This window comes from Vanellus vanellus (assembly GCF_965231255.1).
Source record: "Vanellus vanellus genome assembly, chromosome: 5".
NCBI lineage: Eukaryota > Metazoa > Chordata > Aves > Charadriiformes > Charadriidae > Vanellus > Vanellus vanellus.
The window spans coordinates 65,424,351-65,443,872 of record NC_138910.1 but is presented as its reverse complement, the minus strand read 5'-3'; the positions used below and the strand labels follow the sequence as shown (position 1 = coordinate 65,443,872).

The following is a 19,522-nucleotide window of genomic DNA, read 5'->3' as shown; positions in this document are numbered from 1 at the left end:
TCACAACGCTATGATTAGATTGCCAAAACCAAAAGCTGGTTAGATTAAAATAATGTTGCTATTTCTACAAAAGCTGCACTTAAATTTCTAATCATTGCATCAACAGATACACTTCTGAATTTTGCTTAGCAACTCCTTAACATTGAAAATACTTTTTAGGGTTTGGCAGAACATATGCATTAAAGAAAAATAAATGTTATTTTACATACACATCAGCAGCTAGTAAACAATAGTTATTTGCTAATACTTGCTTCATTACGGAGAGTGGACCTGGACTCCTACAGTGTTTCCTACTTAGCAAAAATGTTCCACAATTAAACTACTAGCAAATGCTCTTAATAAAACAGCATAAATACAAGATATTCTAAAAGATATAGCATAGGCTAACACATTAGAATGCAAACATGCAATTACATTTTCAGTATTATCACATTGATTTTATAGTTTCATACATAGTCAGTAGAAAGTAGTCTAGAAACACAAACTTTCAAGCTTGTAATTTCTGTGAAGAACCATTTTAAATATTTATACTCAAATATTTTGGGCAGCAAGAGCAACCACTAGCTTAGCTGAAGCAGCTTAGGAGGAACTAGCAGGAAAAGCATCTGAAGAGAAACGACAAATCTTAGCATCAAGAGTCTGTTAAAAAAAGTGGTTAAGTACAACATGACATGCAATAATGTGTGCACTTATCACCAAATTTTGTCTGTCTTACACAATTTTCAGGACTAACACAAGGTACTAAAGAAAACTGAAATCTGTACTTCATTGTATCAGTGTGAACAGAATTCAATTCCATCATTCTAAAAGTACTTCCCTTTTAATTTTATTTTATTTTTATAAGTGAAATTAAATATATAATTTAAGTTTCAGCTTTGAATACACTTTTTTATTTGTCTTTGGTTCATTACACCATCTGTGTCTGCACTAGTCAGGCTCACATAACTGTCAAAATACACCGGCGTCACAGTAAATACAAAGCCTTGTGCTGTTATAACTTACCAGAATATTAAACCTGACTTCAACAAAAGAATGAGACAGACAAAACATTCTGCTATAATTAAGAAAATATTACCTTTTCACCAGGTTTTGCCTGTCCCGGAGAGAATCCTGGGTCTCCTTTAGGTCCCTGTCACAGAGAAATTGTCATTGATATCATTAGGGAAGACAGTTTTTAATAATATATGTGGAAACAAATATTTGCAACAGTTATAGCAAGAGAAGGGGGAATATTCATATAAAATGCACTTATTACAGATTTTTTTCTCATAACTTTTTCAGTAAAGAACTACAACACAATACAGTAGCGTGAGTTCACACTGAAATGAGATTTACATTTTCCAAGTTTCATAATGTCACAAAAACTTTTGATAAGCAGATTTTACTGGTAAATCCGAGCAGGATTACAGCAGACACCCCAGCTGAAATGCTCTCCCCATGTCTCCACCACTTCAGGACAACACCTATTCCCCAAACACTGTGCAAGATTATTGGGCTGTATTACTGCCTTATAATCTTGTTCCAGGCTTTCTCACACCCAGTACCTGCCCCACGCAGCATGGACATCCTGGCTGGGAAGGGCAGGGCTGTAAACATGCAGCAAAAGCCTCCATTTAATTACAAATTACTCCCTAGGAGATTAGACAGCTCAGCATTCTTGGCCAGGAATTACTGTCTGCAGTCAAGAATAGGCCGCAGAGAGGGGAAGGACGCCGCCACACTGATCTCTCCTATTTCAATTCCTCAACGCGCCAGGCACTGCAGGCCAACATGCCGCAGAGGCCTGGGGCCTGCCATGGGCCGGGAGCCAGGGCTGGCCAGGACCTGCCAGGGCCGGCAGACGGTGCTGCAGGGCTATCGGCCACAGGCAGCTCTGCCACCGCAAATCCATGCCCCTCAGAGTCAAATCCCCTGCCCTTCAACCAGGAGTCACCAGCAAATGGCACCTCCTGAGACAGCCCCAGGTGAACCGCTTCACCCTGACCTAGCAGTGACCTGGGGAGTTCCCAGAGCCAAAGGCAGAAACCACATTCATGCACTAATAACTGAAAATACAGTAATTCAGGAGGAAATGGAAACCCCTTGGTCTAATTCATACTAAAAGCTGCATGCAAAAGGCACTGTAACATTGCGTTGACCTGTTCATATAAACAGCACAGGCCACAACAGTGCTCTTGATTTCAAAGCTGTAGAGTAACACTGGGTGTTACTCACAAGCATCAACATCTACTCTTCTCACTCAAAAATACATTTTATGTAGCCGAGGAAATAAATGTTATTATTAAAGCTACCTACAGCAATGCTAGATTAACGATACGTGCCTTTCATTGAAAGGGAGCTCACAGTCATTTAGTGAGCCCCCATCCTCTTTCTCCCCGTCACAAAGGCAGGACCAAGGTCCCAAGTCACTCCCAGGACCAGACGGCTGGAGATCCCAAGCCCTCCAAAGCAAAGTCAGGTTGGACAGGGCTTTGAGCAACCTGATCTAATGAAAGATGCCCCTGCCCATGGCAGGGGGGTTGGACTAGATGATCTTTAAAGGTCCTTCCCAAACCAAATCATTCTAGGATTCTAAAACTGGGAAAAACAGCTGTTCAGATATTGCCAGCACAATCCTACTCTCAGGGGCAACACTGAATGCCCAGGGGGACATACATGACAAGCAGCATGAGGCTTTCTGACAGCCAGACATCTTAGACCTGTAACATACAGGGCTTTCATGAGAGATGTGATGGGGGCCTGACCCCCCTCTTGCGAGCGGTACTGCAGATCCAGGTTATCCTTCCCTCTGCAGTTAAGATTTGTACATGCGACGTCACTTGAGAAACCAAGCTTGTTGAATACTAAATAAAGACTGGAAATATGGCAAAATGAATCTGTTGTGTTAAACTGACGTGTCAGGTCACAGATAACACAGTTCTTCAGCATGGCAGGAATTATCCGAGTATTTTCCAGCTGATTTACTTTTTGGAAGGTAAATAGTTATATTCCTTGAAAAACTCCAGTCTGTCTTCTGCTTCCATTTTCCAACGCAGGCATATTAAACTAAGAGTTGTAATAAAATTGTGATCATCTCTCGGCTAGTTAAAACACAGGCCACCTGATAACTTACCCATCGCCTTTCCTTACCCTTGTAAGCACAATTAATTCCTCATTATTTTTAATCTAAAAACCAAACAGTCATTGTTATGCACAGCCTTCAGTTGCGGATTAACAACACATCACCACAGGTCAAGATGTGAGGATAAAGCATTTCATTATTTAATCTATGTAACTTTACGGTGTAGTTAGAACAGTGCCAGAATCCACAAACTAGATTTTCTTAACTAATCTGTTTTTCAGAGAGTCAGGAATACATCCAAACCTCATGGATACTTTAAAATTACTTTAAAAACACTTACCAACTGTTTATCGGGAATTAAATCCCAGGGACATCAGTTATTGGTTGGATCTGCTAGCACATGCTCAGGGCTGGATACTATACTATAAGAGTATTAGCTAATGTTCCACACTTCAAAAGCAAGTGCATAAAGGATGCTTCAGCACAAGAGGGAAAAACACATGCGTCTCATAGGCAGAATAAAATTTTGCATTGATTTACTGCTAGAAAAATTTTGCAACTCGTCTGTGATATTTTAAGATCAAACCAAAAATGCGTTTTGTTTCAGCTTACATAGTCAGTGTGGGTCAACTGGATCTTCATTGTCAAATCTTGGTGAACACCTGGCTAATTTTTATTTAAAGAAAAGTGTTTCAGAAGATACTTATATTGAAAGGATAATTTATAGTCTAACAGAAATGAAAGAAATCACTAAGCACCTAGTGATATATACATATATATTTTTTATATATAGGTACATGTATATACACATACAATTCCTTCTACTCTTAAAATCACGGAGACAGTTACAGAACTGATCAGAATTATGATCTAGTGGAGGGGGAAAATACATTTATAAAGAAATTGTTTACAATTATTTTCCTAGCAATGTATTCTATTATACAGCCAGCATAAATATGGTCAAAATTAATTATGAATCTCTAATTTTAACTGTTCCTAGAGAAGTAGGTAACAACAAAAGCACACACAAAAAATAGAGTCACTTGGTTTTACAGTGTTTGACACCGAAAGCTTTATTAAATTTCTTTTTATGTCCTCAAGCAGTTTTTAACACCTGTCATGACAGGTCAGATTCCTGCCATTAGGAATGGTACTAAACCAAATCATGGTTGCTGCTGTTTTTTTCCCCAACATATTTATCAAATTGTTCAAACTAAATATGAGTTGAAGGCATTCTGCAACTGCACAAATCTGTCAAATCTATTTAAAGGGCCTGTGTTACAGAAGTTTGAAGGATTTTATTTGAGCTTCCAGTCTAGTATTTTGCCTTTGGTTTTAAATATCACATCCATAAATCTTCAGAAAAATATTCTAGCATATTAATTATGTGATAATATCTGAACTATTTGAATATTTAAATATCAAAGGTTGGGCATTGACAAAAAGAAGAATTTATAGAGAATGACAATCTATTTTTCTTCCTTTTTTTAAAAAAAAAAAAAGAAAAAAAAGGAAAAAAAAAAGGTAGGCAAAAGGTTACAGCAATTAAGTGTTTATTCTCACTTAAATTCCAGTTTATCAAAGAGGCTGAGCTGATTTACAGAAACTTTTTTAGGAAGTACAGACTACTTGCATGGATAACAGTTTCCAAGTCATCATTTCTGCACACACTTTTTTTTTCCCCCCTGAATAAACTGCTATTTTGTTTTGATTTGAAGTTCAATTTGATTGATTACATTTAATTAAAATGTTTATAGTAACAGTCTCCATCTGTAAACCAAAGGCAGCCAATTGCTTCTATTATAAGAAGCAGTTCTGTTCCTTCCAAAAAGTCATTACGAAGTTCATGTATTTACATGGCAACATGGATAAATTAACTCACCTTTGGACCTGGCAATCCTGGCAAACCTGGATTACCATGCGGTCCTGGAATACCCTATAAAAAACAAAAAAGAGTGGGATTATTCAGTATTCCACTGAACGAATGTGAACAGTTTGCAGAGAATCACTTTACTGCATTATTGTTGCTTTTAGAAGCACTGGTTGGGATTTTCAAAGGATTCTCAAGATATAAAACATGCACGTATTCCTAAAAAATTAAAAGTCAAGTTGAGTACTTCCCTTTCTTTTAACAATCTTGGTTTCTAGTGTCTTCCCACGTAATTCTTAACAGGTATTTGGCACGCAGTCACTGCAATGCTGCTCTCCAGGTACAAAACTTGGAGGCATGGGATAAAAATCAGAGGAAAAAAAAAAAAAACAAAACCAAACCCCACATTCTAAGATACCCAACTATACACTGCAAAGAGCAGGAAGGAGATCAGTTCTGACTGACCTAAAAGATGACTCAAAGCAATGTACTCCACCTTCTCTAAACAAATCACAGACAAAACCCCTACACCAACCTGATTCTTCCACAGCCAGTGTAGAAAATGGACTTGTTACTAAAGCAGTTGGTCTTAAACCATTCCAGGAACAGAACAGGCTATCAGGACTATCTACGCCTTCCAGGATAAGTGTCTGTTCCCGCAATACACTCGGCAGTCCTCATTCCTTGACAAACCGCACATTAGGGAAAATATTTGTTGCAATGGCTGTCAGCAGCTATTCATCTTCCAAACACTGAAGGACCTATCCCAGGTAAGTCAGCAATAAAGCTTTTGCTGAATTCACTGGGGCCAAAATTCCACCCAAACAATTAATGCAAATACCAAAAATAATATGAATTCTGTTCAGCTTTCTAATATATTCAGTGGTCTAACAATAGACAAAGTCAGTGTGGGTTTTTCCCTCACATGAGGCTGAATTTACTGGTTATACCTTGCAGTAACACTGAAAGCCGCATCTGTTAAGTGCCCCCTCTCACTAATGACGATGTTGACATAACTCCATAGAAATGCTAATCCCATGTGCTGTTGGAGAGATTAATTTGCACACTGGCAACTTTGGAGATGCTCTCAGGGATTTAGGAAAAAGGAAACAAATAAAGTGCCACCATAGTCGCAGTGCTGAAATGGCACCTAGCTTTGCTGCTTGCAACGTTACTATCTTGTACTGCAACACAGAGGTGCAAAAGTATCTTCATGAAATTATAGGCATCAAGGGAATTTAATCTCGTCACTAATTCTGAAATTGCTGAAATTTCATTATTGAGAAACTTGGAACAAGCCAAGACACTTTAGAAAACATTAACTGTCAGATGTGGACTTCTTTACCATAGAATTACCAAGATCAAAATAATTTTTTAATGGAAATCTCTAGGCATTAATCAGGCTTTGATACCATGCCCAAAGTGTCCAACCCATGTGAATCTCTGTCAGGATCAGGTTTGGACACATACCCGAGAGACCCTGAAGAAGGCCCTGGCAATGTGACTCTGCACTCTGCTGCTTCCCTTCGACACCCTGAGTCACATTTCAGCATCACAAATGATAGCTCACGTGAAGGTAGGCAGAAGTCACAGGGCAGACTGGTAGATGTGGATGTGAACTTTGCATCAACAAGGTTTTACGTGCTTTTTGGCTCAAAAAAATCCTCTATCATACCATGTACCTTCACTAGGTGCACTTGCTTGAATTTATCAGTGTTGTACAAACTAAAGAGCACTGACATTTCAAAACCATTTATTTCTTCGATCAAATAGTTGTATAGACTTTCTTGGCCCATATAAATATGTTTTTTAAACTCAGAACTACTGGTAAATATTAATCTTGGCTATTTCCATTCTTTTCGAGGCACCCTACTGACAGCTGTCTCTTGACATTGGAAAGCATGTCCTACTCAATAATTAATCCAGAAAACTCAGAGAGTACAGCACAGTGCTCTTAAGTACTCTATACACATTAAAAAAAAAAAAGACCTGCAGAAAAAAAAAAACCAAACAACCAAACAACAACTGAGCAAGAGAGATCTCACCAACAGGCATGGCTTTAAACGTAATGGCAGCCTCTAAACCAAAGACAACTACAACTTTACTTGTGTACTTGCATGTGTGGGATCCTGCCTCTGACGCCAGACATATTCTTGAGAAAGGCACTATGCAACATAAAAAACTGAGTTTTAAGAACTGTCAGCTCTTATGTAGAAGGATAATTTTGAAAAAGGACCTGAGTCAGGAAGATATAGATTTGAATGAATGCTTTTCATTTTATACTTTTAAACATGTCTCATCTACTCCTTTGCCTCTAACTTCTCTAAAGCATCAGTTTCGTTTTCAGCCCCTTTGACCAGTACACTTTCCTATCCAGTTGGATCCAAGTTTTAAAAGCCAGCAGCAAAGCACAGGATGCTCAACACACTGTTGAGCAGCAGCTTGTTTAAACGTTCCTCAAAGGCTGAGTCAAAACTCCTCCCACACGTCTGCTGAACCTTCATATAAACTACTCCCTTATCTCCCACTTGCGATTTGCGTACATGATTGCACTCCAGCCATAACCACTTACTTTCCCAAATACCATGGCCTGAAATCATCTACACAACAAAACCTCACCTGTCCCCTCCAGCTGCCCTTCCCCTAAAGCCCCTAAAATCAACCATGACCTCAAGGACTCCTCAAGCATATTTTTTTTGTACACAATTATGCAAACACAGATTTACCCTCTTTTGGCCCATCAACTAGTCCTTCCAGTGGCAGTAGCTTCTCCCATGTGCTCTTGGCTGCTGGGGTGCGGGTTTCTGCTCGCTGCAGCAAAGCCTGTGCTCTGTCCCCTGTCGCGGGGTGAGGCTGCTGTCCCTACTCATGTTGGGGTGCACCCAGTCACACAAAATAAATCAATGTTCGCTACTGTAGCTCATTTCTTGGGCAAATTACCCAGATACCTATCACCGTTTTTATCAAGCTGCTGTAACACATGGGACCAAAACAGATTTTTGGGAGGGATGTTTTGCCCCCCTGTGTCTTGCAGCAGTTAATTTTGTAACCACTGTCTGCTCTTCTGTGATCGTGGCATGCACCGCTTACTCCCCCTCATTCCAAAAACAAGGGAACATGACCTTACATTGCAGCAGATGGGAGCAGCATGGAAAAACTAAAAAGTTAACATTGCGAGCAGCAAAAGCTAGGTACAAATGTAACGATGCTCTGTGTATGCACCCATACAAAGAATTAACTATCCTGGAGGCTCACAGCAGGGAAAAAAAAACAAAACAAAACAAACAAACAAAAAAATCACAACTGTTTGCTTTGCCCTACTTTAACCTATCTGCCAAAGGTTAAGAATCATACACTTTCATAATCACCAAGCATACAAATAAAGTTGAGAAAAACAAACTGATGCAAACTCCAGTTTGATTATCGGTGCCCTGCCTAGAGCTACAGAAGAACATAGCTGTTGTACTCACCCGAGGACCCCTCTTTCCTGATGGACCAGGTAAACCTGGAGGACCTGGAGGACCCTGGTGACAGAAAATCAAAACAATTCAGGCTAAAACCTGATACAAGGAAAGTATCACAAGTCTGAATCACAACAGTTCTTCTAACTGATGACTTTCTGCTCATGCAGACCTTCTCAACTTGAAAACCAATTCCCAAACTACAAGCACTGGCTCCAATCAGATTTCTGTTTAGAAAGTATCTTATGTCAGAGAAATTGGAGCTAACAATCTAGATAGTAACTTTTACTTAAGTGTATTTGTATTAAAGGAAGAAGAAATCAGGTCAAGGATTAGAAACAAACAACTGCAGTATATTTCAAAACTAAGAACAGAGAATAATTAAGCCTTTTTAATAAGCATGCTGGCATGCCAAACACATTTTAGAAAAGTCGGGAGTAACTGTGAAAAAATGAGACACCACCTCACAGAAAAGACAGACATGAAATAGAAGAAAATAAACATGTACAAATGATTGTTCAGTTTCCTATTAAAAGCTTCTCATAAGAATAACTGGTAGCATGTTTGCCCTTGCATATAATGAATATCATTCTCTTTAAAGAAAACGCAGAGTTTTAAAAAATGCTAGTATATAACCAGATGTATCTTTTGCAAATAAATTAGATTATTAGTCATTATAAGAATATTAGACAGTGTACCACCCTCTGTGTATCTAGTTGTTTTGATGATAGAAACCTTCCCTTTTCTGTATGTGATTGCTGTTCACGTTCAAAACCCCAGGATCTACTTCATTGTACTCAAATACGAATCAAAGCTCTAGACTAAAATCTGGGCTAATTTGTATTATAATTCACCTATCATACGTGAGCCCTAAGGAGGCACGGGCTATTCTTAAGGGTGAATTCAGCTCCCATCCAAATGCCAGCACAGCGAGTCCCAGCTTTAACAGAAACCAAGCACTCCCACCCCAAGAGAAGACAGGCATCAAGAAAGTCAGACATCATGAAGGAGCTCAGTCGATGATAGTAGGAAGGGATTCGGCTTGCTCTTTCACCCAGACTTCCTCACGCTCCTGTGTTCTGTATATGCCACAGCCCCTCTAGTGCTGAGGCACTAGGCAAAACATCGAGTATCACACTGCCCATCAGCAAACACCGCTGCTGAAAGCTGGCAGGGATATCAGGGAAATCAGGAGGGCAACTACAGTGGCTGAAATGGTCAACTGGCAGACTTTGCAAGAAAGGGAAAGGAAAAAAAAAAAAAAAAAAAAAAAAAAGAGAGAGAGAAGGAGGAAAAAAAAAAGACAAAAGCACCCTTTGGGGTTTTATTAGCAACCAACAACTCATTTTATTAAGAGAGAAGTTGCATTTTTAAACACCTAAAGTTTTGTGGAAGTGATATTTCTTTTTCCTTGGAAAGGTAATGTCACCGGCAGAGAATACAGTACTGATTATGGACTTATTGTCACACCAATTACATTCATTTGGCCAAAATACAGACCATTTTGGACAAATCTGGGAAAAACACTGTCGTTCTGAGGAAGAAATAAAAGTTTCCTCTCCAATTAATCATAATAATCTGAGTAGTCTAATTGTAGTGCAACTGTCCCTTTATAGTTGGGAATATTCGTATGTCCGTATATACTGCATGAAGTAATGCTGAAACCCATACTCTGCTCTTCCCTCTCTGTGTAATTTAGAAGACACAAATCTGTGTAACAGTCCTGGTCTTTGCGTCAAACCATAACGTGTCATACTTTTAGCACAGGAGGTTTGCTATTCACCCCGATTGCCTAAAAGCTCACTAGCATCCTCATATTTTTCTAAAGTAAAAAGACCCTGTGTTTAATAACAAAAACAAATGTAGCAGACAGAGAGCTAGAAAGCTCTTGTCCTGACATTCTTGTCCGGGTCCAAAAACGTACCTGAAATGGCACAGAGAGCTCCCACCCTGCCACTGCTGAAGTAGCATGCTTTCTAATATCTCCTTTCAAATTGTAAGCTGGGATGCACTTTTCTTAGAAAAGTTATCCTGGGACTAAAAAGGGAAACATACTATATTTTTTTTAAGTAAAATAGTTGCAACTACTGTGCATTCTTATGCAATTTGCGGTACAAAGTTCTCTTTCGGACACTTTCTACATTTCCTTAAAAGTAGATTAACAGCCAACCCCCACCACTTTCCTAAGAGAAATCTTAATAAGTATTTATTAAGATCTCTGAACTGTGCCACTGATTTCTTGAATGAGGGCAGTGAGAACATTTTTCCCTATATGAAATTTTTAAAATGGTACCTACTTCTCTTGAAAAAAAAAAAAAAAACAAGAAAAAAAAACCAAAAAAACCCCCACCCAACCTCCCTCTCACTCCCTCACTTTGATTACACTAATTCAGAAGTAATTCTCTCTCTTCATCTAAAAATCACAAAAAAAGAAAAAAAATCTTATCACAACCAAGCCCTCAGCAACCCCTAAAAGAAGCAGTAAAATATATTTTGAAATATGCAGCCACAGATGAATAATGTTTTCTCAAGGCTTTCTAAAACAAAGTCAACAATTATAGATGAAGTCTCTGGTTAATAATACCAAGCAATTAGCACCAGCAATCCAGGTGTTTGATTAAAGAAGTAACAAGGACTCGCCTTAACCAGTGTACTTTACTCCTTCACCTCCAGCTTGGACTCCTCCCTGCAACTCGAGCAACATCTCTGCTGACAGCAGACTTAGTAGAGCACATGTAAGTCTTCCTTGAAACCTTTTCTGACTAGTTATAAGAAGTAATTTCACCCTATGTACTCCTTCAACCTGTGTAAGCAACTACAACTTCAAATCAGCATGACCGTTTTTATACTAGCTAGGAAGCTATTTATGCATCTTAGGATCCATGTAAGCCACAGAAGTCAACATCTGAGAGTGAGCCAATCTCTCTTAAACCAAGGAATTAGTCATTTGTTTGAATAGCTTTTCTTCCAAGTTACTGGAAAGAGTAACTAAACAAATCTGAAGCAATTAAAGGTGTTAATGTGTTTTGGGTTTTTTTTTGCATTTGGCATTTTAACCATCAACAAAAAAAACCCAACAGTGACTTTGTGTAAGTATTACTGATGCAAATTTAAAATTCATTTACTTAAGATCAGTTTGCTCAAAACATGAGGAGGAACTTCTTTACCTTGAGGGTGGTAGAGCACTGGAACAGGCTGCCCAGGGAGGTGGTGGAGTCTCCATCTCTGGAGACATTCAAAACCCACCTGGATGCGTTCCTGTGCAACCTGCTCTAAGGTGGCCCTGCTCTGGCAGGGGGGTTGGACTGGATGATCTCCAGAGGTCCCTTCCAACCCTATGATTCTATGTACCTTAAGAAAGGTAGTACAACTTACTGTCCTTAGGAATTGTAAAAAAATCATTTAGCTATTGAGGAGAGAAGCTCAAGTTCCACACCCTCATAGCTTCAATCCTGAAACAGCACAAGTAGATGCTACTCTTCCAGAAATTTTCACTACCTTTCAAATGGTCATTGGGATGAATGTAACGGTGAACTTTCACAGACATTTTCTAGGATACTGAAGCCCTTCTATGGATGCACGTGTTTTAAACTTGCCCCACACCAGAAGTAATAAGAAGCATTTCATTTACATATAACAAGCCCCTAAGATTTCACATGCACAGTGGTAAATTCTACATTAAGTAGTCAAAACTTCTGCACAGGCATATGCTGATCCTCTTGCCATTCAATACCTAAATTGTATTCACTGAAGTTTCACTTTAAAAGCCATTTCACTACATCCCAATCACTCAACCTCAGCTCACTTCAAGCACTTTTTTAAAAGGCTAAATTAAAGAAACTTTGGAGTTTAATGCTTGATCCATCAAATACCAAAGACAGATAGTCCTTCGGCAAAACAAAAACCCCATGAATGTTTCTGCACGTCATCACCAAAATACCTGAAATACAGAAGAGACGTAAACAGAAACATCAAGCTCCAAACCTCTTCTAAAAAAAAAAAAAAAAAAAAAAACACAAAAGGAAATTCCACTTTTAACATTGCTGGTATCACTTGTTCTATTGTGCAGGCATCACTCTTATCAGCTATGTTTTCCTTATGTCCCACCAAAAATTTCCTGCTCTGTCTGGCCATACTTTCTGTGAACAGGAAAAAGAGTTTCTTTATGAACTCAGCCTTTGCAGAACTGTAACATTTGTCCCTTGCTTTCATTACACTTTTGTTTTAACCTTTGCTCAGAATCATATTTTCTGTAACTGCACCACCATTGCTGCAACCTTCTGCAATCCTTCCAGTCTGTCCACATCCTTTTTAAAGCTCATCAACCAAAACTGAGGACACTTCTCCAAACTGCAGCCTCAGCATACACAAACCAGGAGAAAAATAGCCCGTCTCCGATACTCACTCCTCCTGGTAATGTATCAAGCACCACGCCAGTAAGATGCATTTATTCTCTAGTGCACTATAACACCACTCTGTCATCCTCATCTGACTGCCTAACCAATCACTCCCCATCCTCTAGTTGTACTTTTAATTTCTGTACTATTGCACTAAATTTCATCCCATCAGTTTTAGACCATCTGGAATTCTGATTCTGTCACTCAGAATTCTTTTACCTACTTCTAGCATGCTGTGTTTACCTTTTTAAAGCACATTACTTCATACAGAAATCAATTTAATTATTGAGCAACAAAGATCCTACCAAACATGAATAGCCACCTATTTTTTCATCTTCCTTATTTGCATTTCACTGGAAATTATAAAAAAAATGCACGCTTCTCTTTCCCAATGCCATAGTGCAGCCAGTCACTTGTGTATGATTAACCTCCTTTCTTTACAGCTGTGGAAGTCTTTCCCTTTCTCTGTCAAGAATTCCTACAACAGCCAAAGCAATGTCATTAGCACCAGATGAATACGTATATGGCTTTGGGCTATGGGTTAAAGCTTTTCAATATTATTGCGCAGAAGACAGGGAAACTGCATCCATTTCAGGTGAATTAAATGAAACGTTTAAATATTTAAGACTAACATTATTTTTTTGCTACTAAAAGTAAACCAGCAAGAATCTTAAGTTTTTATCTGAATCAGTTGATACTCAGATAGATTTCTCAGCCTGGGCAGGGAAACCCGAGGGTTATCTGCAGAGCTAAAAATGCATGAAGAAAATGCAAGAAATTTCATTTGACTGAGAAATAAGCTAAGAGTGAAATAAGCTAAAGTGTGAACAGGTAACTAAGAGTAAAATAAGTGAAATAAGCAAAGAGTGAAAGGGTAGCTGACGCTACCCTTACTGCTTTTTATTTAGCAGCACATTTAGGATCTCTGAACTGCCCTCTCTCAGGGTTCTCACTCTCACGCCTCTGGGTTGGACAAGAGCATCTCATGCAGGACTCAATTGTGCCTAACGCAGGGCTTGCATTTCCCATTCCTCCCGGCAATATCTCCAGACTGCTTCTCCTTACCAACTAAGGAACACCACCTTGTGGTCTTCTACTATTTCTCCTCCTGGCTGAGCATCTTCATAATCCAGAAAGCTGTTCCAATAGAGAAAACTAATTCCTAGCTCATTTCTCAAAGGAAGCCAAATCCTGTGCAGATAGTCCTGCAGATGCAATTACCTACCAGCAAGTAACCTAAATCAATTCTTCAGCTCACATCAACCCCTCCCTTCTACCAGTGTGGGACTACGTAGCATGTTACTGTAAACTGCTTTAGGACCGTGCAATGAATATCAGTTTGAAAGTTAAACAGTTAAAAATACACACCAGATTTATTTATTTTTTTATTCTTTATACAGTGCAACACAAAAAGGAGTGGCTCGTCAGATGAATGGAGCAGCTTTCCCTCTAAACTAGTGGTTCAGGAGACCACATGGTTCTACTTTAAACTCACTTCATATATTTGTAGGGGATTTAGTCATTGCAACTACTAGAATTTTAATCAGGGCCTTAATATTTTTGAAGAAATAGGTGCCCTTTTCCATACACTATCCATAAATGAAAGCCTGAATTCTGGAGCCCTGCTTTGCAGCAGTGGGTGAATTCCACAGCAGTGGGATCATGGAATACACGGGGCCTAATTATACAAGGTAAGAATCAGTTCTAGTAGATGATTAAAAGCTAAAATGAAGGTGAGGAGTACAAGAACCACATAAGCTAGTTCTTGCCTGTCAACTCCAATACAACAAATGTTATTTCTGTGTTGAAATCTTGAAAGAAGATTCAAACTAACAACAACATAATGAAAGAAGAAAAAAAAAAAAGGGGGGGGGGGTCATGCCTCATCAGGATTTTTTTGCTGCAAGGGAAGTTTGCAAGTTCCTCAGTGTTGCTTTTTTAGGCTGCCCATTGATAAGACTCTATGGGTACTTATGAATTAAAGTGGTAGAGTCACACATAAAAGCTGGATTATCTTCGGTCTTCTCTACGTGGGCGTTCTAGACTGAGAAAGCAAACCAAGATCGCCTCTTCAAGTGCGAGGCCAACAACAGTGGCAGGTACTGTGCCACGCAACCTCCATGGATCACCACTCTCTACAAAAGCTTGTGTGGACAAGGCCATGCAGAGGCCTCTTCTCCCTTTGGCTTCAACCTCTGGACGCACAATGCTTTAGCTTTGCCTCCGCTCCAGTGGGTGCTGCCGACCCCTTCAGCCAAACTAGCGCCCACAAAGGTCTATATTAAAGTTCCAGCTCTGCCACAGATCTCTAAGACTTTGGGCATGTTATTTAAATCCTGATCCAGCGAAACACTTCAGCATATATGCACCATATTCATTGCCACAGACTATACCAAACCCAAGGTCTGCTCTATCTGCCTTCCTAGATGAGACAAACTTCTCTGTCCCAGTCTGTAAGAGAGGCATAGAAAATGGTACTATAGACATCTTTGAACTCTCCAAATCAGCTGTCATCTTTTATGCTGTATGTATAGTGTCTGTCTAAAAAACAAAACAAAACAAAAAAAAAACCACAAAAAACAAACAAACAAAAAAACCCCAAACAGAGCATTTGCTTGGAGTTTCTTTGTAATGCAAATAACCAACGGCATTATCAGCAGCCATTTCTGCACCGTGTAAAAAAAGAATGGATTTAACTGTCTTGGCTGTGACTGACTGAAATCACAATGTACAAGATACGTGCTAAAATTAAAAGCTTCCATTAGCAGTTACTAAATGCCCTAAGCTCCAAAAATGGAAATTAACCTCATGTTGATGACAACTACATACTTAGTGATATGTCCCCATAAATACTACTATAAGGGACAAAAACAGAAAAAAAAAAAAAAACAACTGACTTCACATTCAAAAAAGATTAAGCAAGAGCACCCCTGGACTAATACAAATTACTTGTTTACAATTTTTCAATTGTGTAACAATGCTTTTGCATCTGAATCCCCTTTAGAGTAAAAATTGAACTTTTAAGTAGGTTTTCAGTTGATAACTACCTTAAGAAAAATATATTTCAGTGCTGAAAGAATACACACAATAAATTTATGGGCACGTTCAAATATACATATTGGGAGCTGCTTAACACATATCAAATTGCTTTCCAGTAATAACCACACAAATGCACACCACCACCACTCCCTCACCCCGCCAAAAAAAAAAGAGCAAGTGGAATTATCTACTCTATTCTATGCTTTAAAAATGTTATCCAAAAACTCAAACAAGCACTATCATATTTCCCAGGCTAAGCAGGAACTGCTGTTCTTTCTTGTCTATAACTTCATATATATTGCTCCCATTTTTATATATTAAAAAGTTTGAGCTTTGTGCACACAATAAGAAAGGACAAATGGGTTTCTATTAAAAGCACTACTGTGCATTTGCAATTGTTTCAGTGATCACTCACCCTGTGAACTGAAAAAATGCCACAAAAATCTTGTAAGACTGTTCTAAAAATCATTTTACATGCAGGTTTGCATGACCCCATAACCTTGGGTTACGAATGGTTTCACCAGTCTAGATTCTGCAACTGGTCACCTTCCACAATTACGAATTTTAATAGCATTGCTCAAGGGAGAAAACTATGTCAGTCTTCCAAACAGCCTGGTTGTTCTTTTCATGGATCAGTGTCTACATTTGTGTACTGTATTACTGAATTTATCCTGTAATTTTATTAAGTGAGCAGTCTCCATAATTAGCAGGTACAAACAACTGGCTGCATTTCAAATTTTAAAGAAGTCTGGGTTTCCTACCACTTCACCAGAATGCGAGTGTCTTCAGTGTCTTGTATTCTGCCAGTAAATGAAAATATACAACACTCACACCAAAATTACATGCTGGACAGAGACATACTTAAGGCAGACAAACATTTGTACAGTAGAGCCGGGAGAAGTTGCAGTCACAGCTTTGGCATGCTTTGCGAGGTTTCTTTCAAAGCCTCTGTTAAATGTATGTTGCTGCATTATAGTAAAAAAGAGTAGTAAAGATAACTTACAGGAGGTCCAGTTTCCCCCTTTGGACCTCTGACACTTCCCATTTCAAACATTTTGTCAAGATCTTCATAGTCATAAACATAAGTATCAATACCAATTTCATAACTTTTTTCCGTGTGATAACTCTCATCAGCATCAAATGCACCTTCCTGCCCTGGACCGAGTTGTTTATCCAGAGAGAGGTCGGCAGGTAAATTGTACAGGGTTGTGTTGAAGATTTGCTGCTTTTTGCTTGGTTCGTCTACATGCTGTTTTGTTTTGTCCATTCCCTTGCTTTTAGTTTTCCTCTGTTTTACAGGGGAGATCAGAGAAGGTTCACTTTGTCTGCCTGCACCTTCTGTGGTATTATCTAAAGTATTCGGATACGATCCTGGAGGGTTTTTAGTGATGTTTCTTTTTTTGCTCGTCTCCTGCTGATGAAGAGGCAGGTTGACGTTCTCCTGGAGTTCTGTTTCAGGCCAAGCTTCCAGCAACAGAGGTTTGGCCTCTGCAAACTCCGATGCAGAGACATTTCCTGACTCAAAGTATTCTGGTAGAGAGTGAATCCGAGCAACGTTGGTAACAGGAATGTCTGATGCTTCTTTCCTTCTATAAGCTGATATACCTTCTGACTGGTTTTTCTCATCAATCATCATCTTCGAAAAAACATCCAGCCCACCTGACACATGTGGAGCTCCTTGCAGAGATCGATACGTTTCAGCCTGGCGACACTGCTGTTTCACATATTTACAATAATTTGCAGAGGCTTCTGCAGAGGGAATAATATCTAGCTGACATATAACTCCTTCAAAGCTGACAGAGCGAGAGTTCATCCTTCCCAGGGTAAATAAACCATCCAAATCAAATGTCTCCACTTCAGAAAGTACTTCCCTGCTGTAGTACGTCTTTCCGCACTCAGCAAATATTGAGACAGTCTTGTCTCTAATGCCAATGGCAAATGAATGCCATTGCTCATTATGAACACTATAATCAAAGTATACGGACTGCTTCCCTCCAGTGTACACCACTACCTTTCTCGGTAGCAGCTGGACACCAAACTGCAGTCTACTTTTGTTCCTAATACTGAAAAGGAAAGCATTATTTACTCTGTAAGAGTACAGCCCAACCAATATGGTGAACTGATGCCCTAGACTTGATGGTATGACTTGAACGATGGGGGACTCAATGTGCGCATCACTAGTTAGTACAACTCCTGATACGGTTAGACGAACACCCTGAGGCAACAGAGATGACGTTGAGGGCACTGTCGTCTCTGAGGGCTGTTGAACATCTTTCACAAGGCCTAGTTGATGAAGAACATCTATTGCTGTAAAAAGAAATAAAGGCATACTGTTGATTTTGTTTACAAGCTCATAAATTTAGATCCATATAAACAAATGCACACACAGCATCTTAACAAATTTGTACTTCCCAAAGCACATATACTGCACACAGCAAGGCCATCAAATCCCTAGTGTAAGGCACACCAATCTTCCACATAAATCAAACAAATAATTAAAACCAGAACAAAATTTCCATCTTTAAAAAAACCACAAAACCACTCAGCAGGGCCCACGTAATGCCCATTGTAGGTTAATTCATTTATGAAACTGGAAAATCCCCATTTGCTGTCTTCAACCTTTTCACAGTAGTCAATGGACACACTTTGTTAGTTCCCTATTTAGTTGGCTAATCCTGCCAACTCTGAGCAGATAATTATTTTTTTTTAACTTCAACTTTGTCTTCTGCAAAAGCCTTCTGCAATAAACCCGCGCTTTTCCTCTTTACCTGAAAAGTTTAAATGAAAGCAGTTGAGGGGAGGGTTGCTTTGTTTTTAAGAAGGGACAAGCTACTTACAGCGCAGTAACACCTCAGCATAGCACCAAAAGGTAGTCACCAGCTCAAAGCAAAATACAAAAGTAAGCCTTGCCAAGGAGCCACTATGTGCCACAGAGGTAATTCAACTGGTACCTGGGAAGAATTGCTGTGTCTCCACCAGGGAGCTCTCCTCCCGCCAAGCAAGGCCCTCTGCCATTACAGAGCTAGCTTCAAAGGGAATTGTTTTCCCAGAGGGATCACCCTCGATTGTATGTATCTGTGCCAAAGTTAGTCAGACTAAAAGAAAACAAAGATCTTTCCAAGGGGGGATGCAACAGAGTGTGCCGCTGCCTCCTTTCCCTCCACAGTTTACTTGTTAGGGCCACAGAGGAGGTGAACTCTGTAGAAGCAGAAGTGGTAAGGAGCAAGGAAAGAGAAGAAATGTCAGGACCTAAGAGGCAGTGCTCCCATCTTCTGGCTTGTCCACCCTCCGAGCAAATGTAAGGCTGCAGCTACCCAGAAAAGATATTGAACTGAGGGTACTCCACAGCAGGAGACAGCAGTGGACATTAAGGAGACAGAGAAACCAGCTGTCCTCCTGATTTATGTCCTATAGATTTGGCTTTGGCATATAGAAGTCTGGATAGGAGATCTTCCTACAGGGTGGAATGGGCAGTGGTGTTTTCACTGTTGGATTCCTTATATAATGTGAGCTTTGTGCTTTAGCCCTTTCCTTAGGCTGGACATTACATCATCTCCATCTTTTACGCAGCTAAATATCTTCCCCTAATGGTTCGAAACACAACTATCTAGCCTCCTGATAAACTGAAATTCTATCTGCCCTGAGGTAAGAAATCAAAGCCACTTTCATCTTGAAGGGTAAATAAATCAATGGT

At 39.4% G+C, this 19,522-nt stretch overlaps 1 protein-coding gene across 1 annotated transcript in view; it reads right to left on the bottom strand.

Moving 5' to 3' along the window:
* Positions 1-19,522, bottom strand: part of COL24A1 (collagen type XXIV alpha 1 chain) — a gene marked incomplete at its 5' end in the record, with an annotated part of 158,634 nt that overhangs the window by 126,471 nt on the left and 12,641 nt on the right. Inside the window, 4 exons of the mRNA XM_082484525.1 lie at positions 1,076-1,129; positions 4,944-4,997; positions 8,402-8,455; positions 16,832-18,135. Coding sequence (XP_082340651.1) covers positions 1,076-1,129; positions 4,944-4,997; positions 8,402-8,455; positions 16,832-18,135 — 1,466 coding nt within the window. The remainder of the gene's footprint in view (positions 1-1,075; positions 1,130-4,943; positions 4,998-8,401; positions 8,456-16,831; positions 18,136-19,522) is intronic.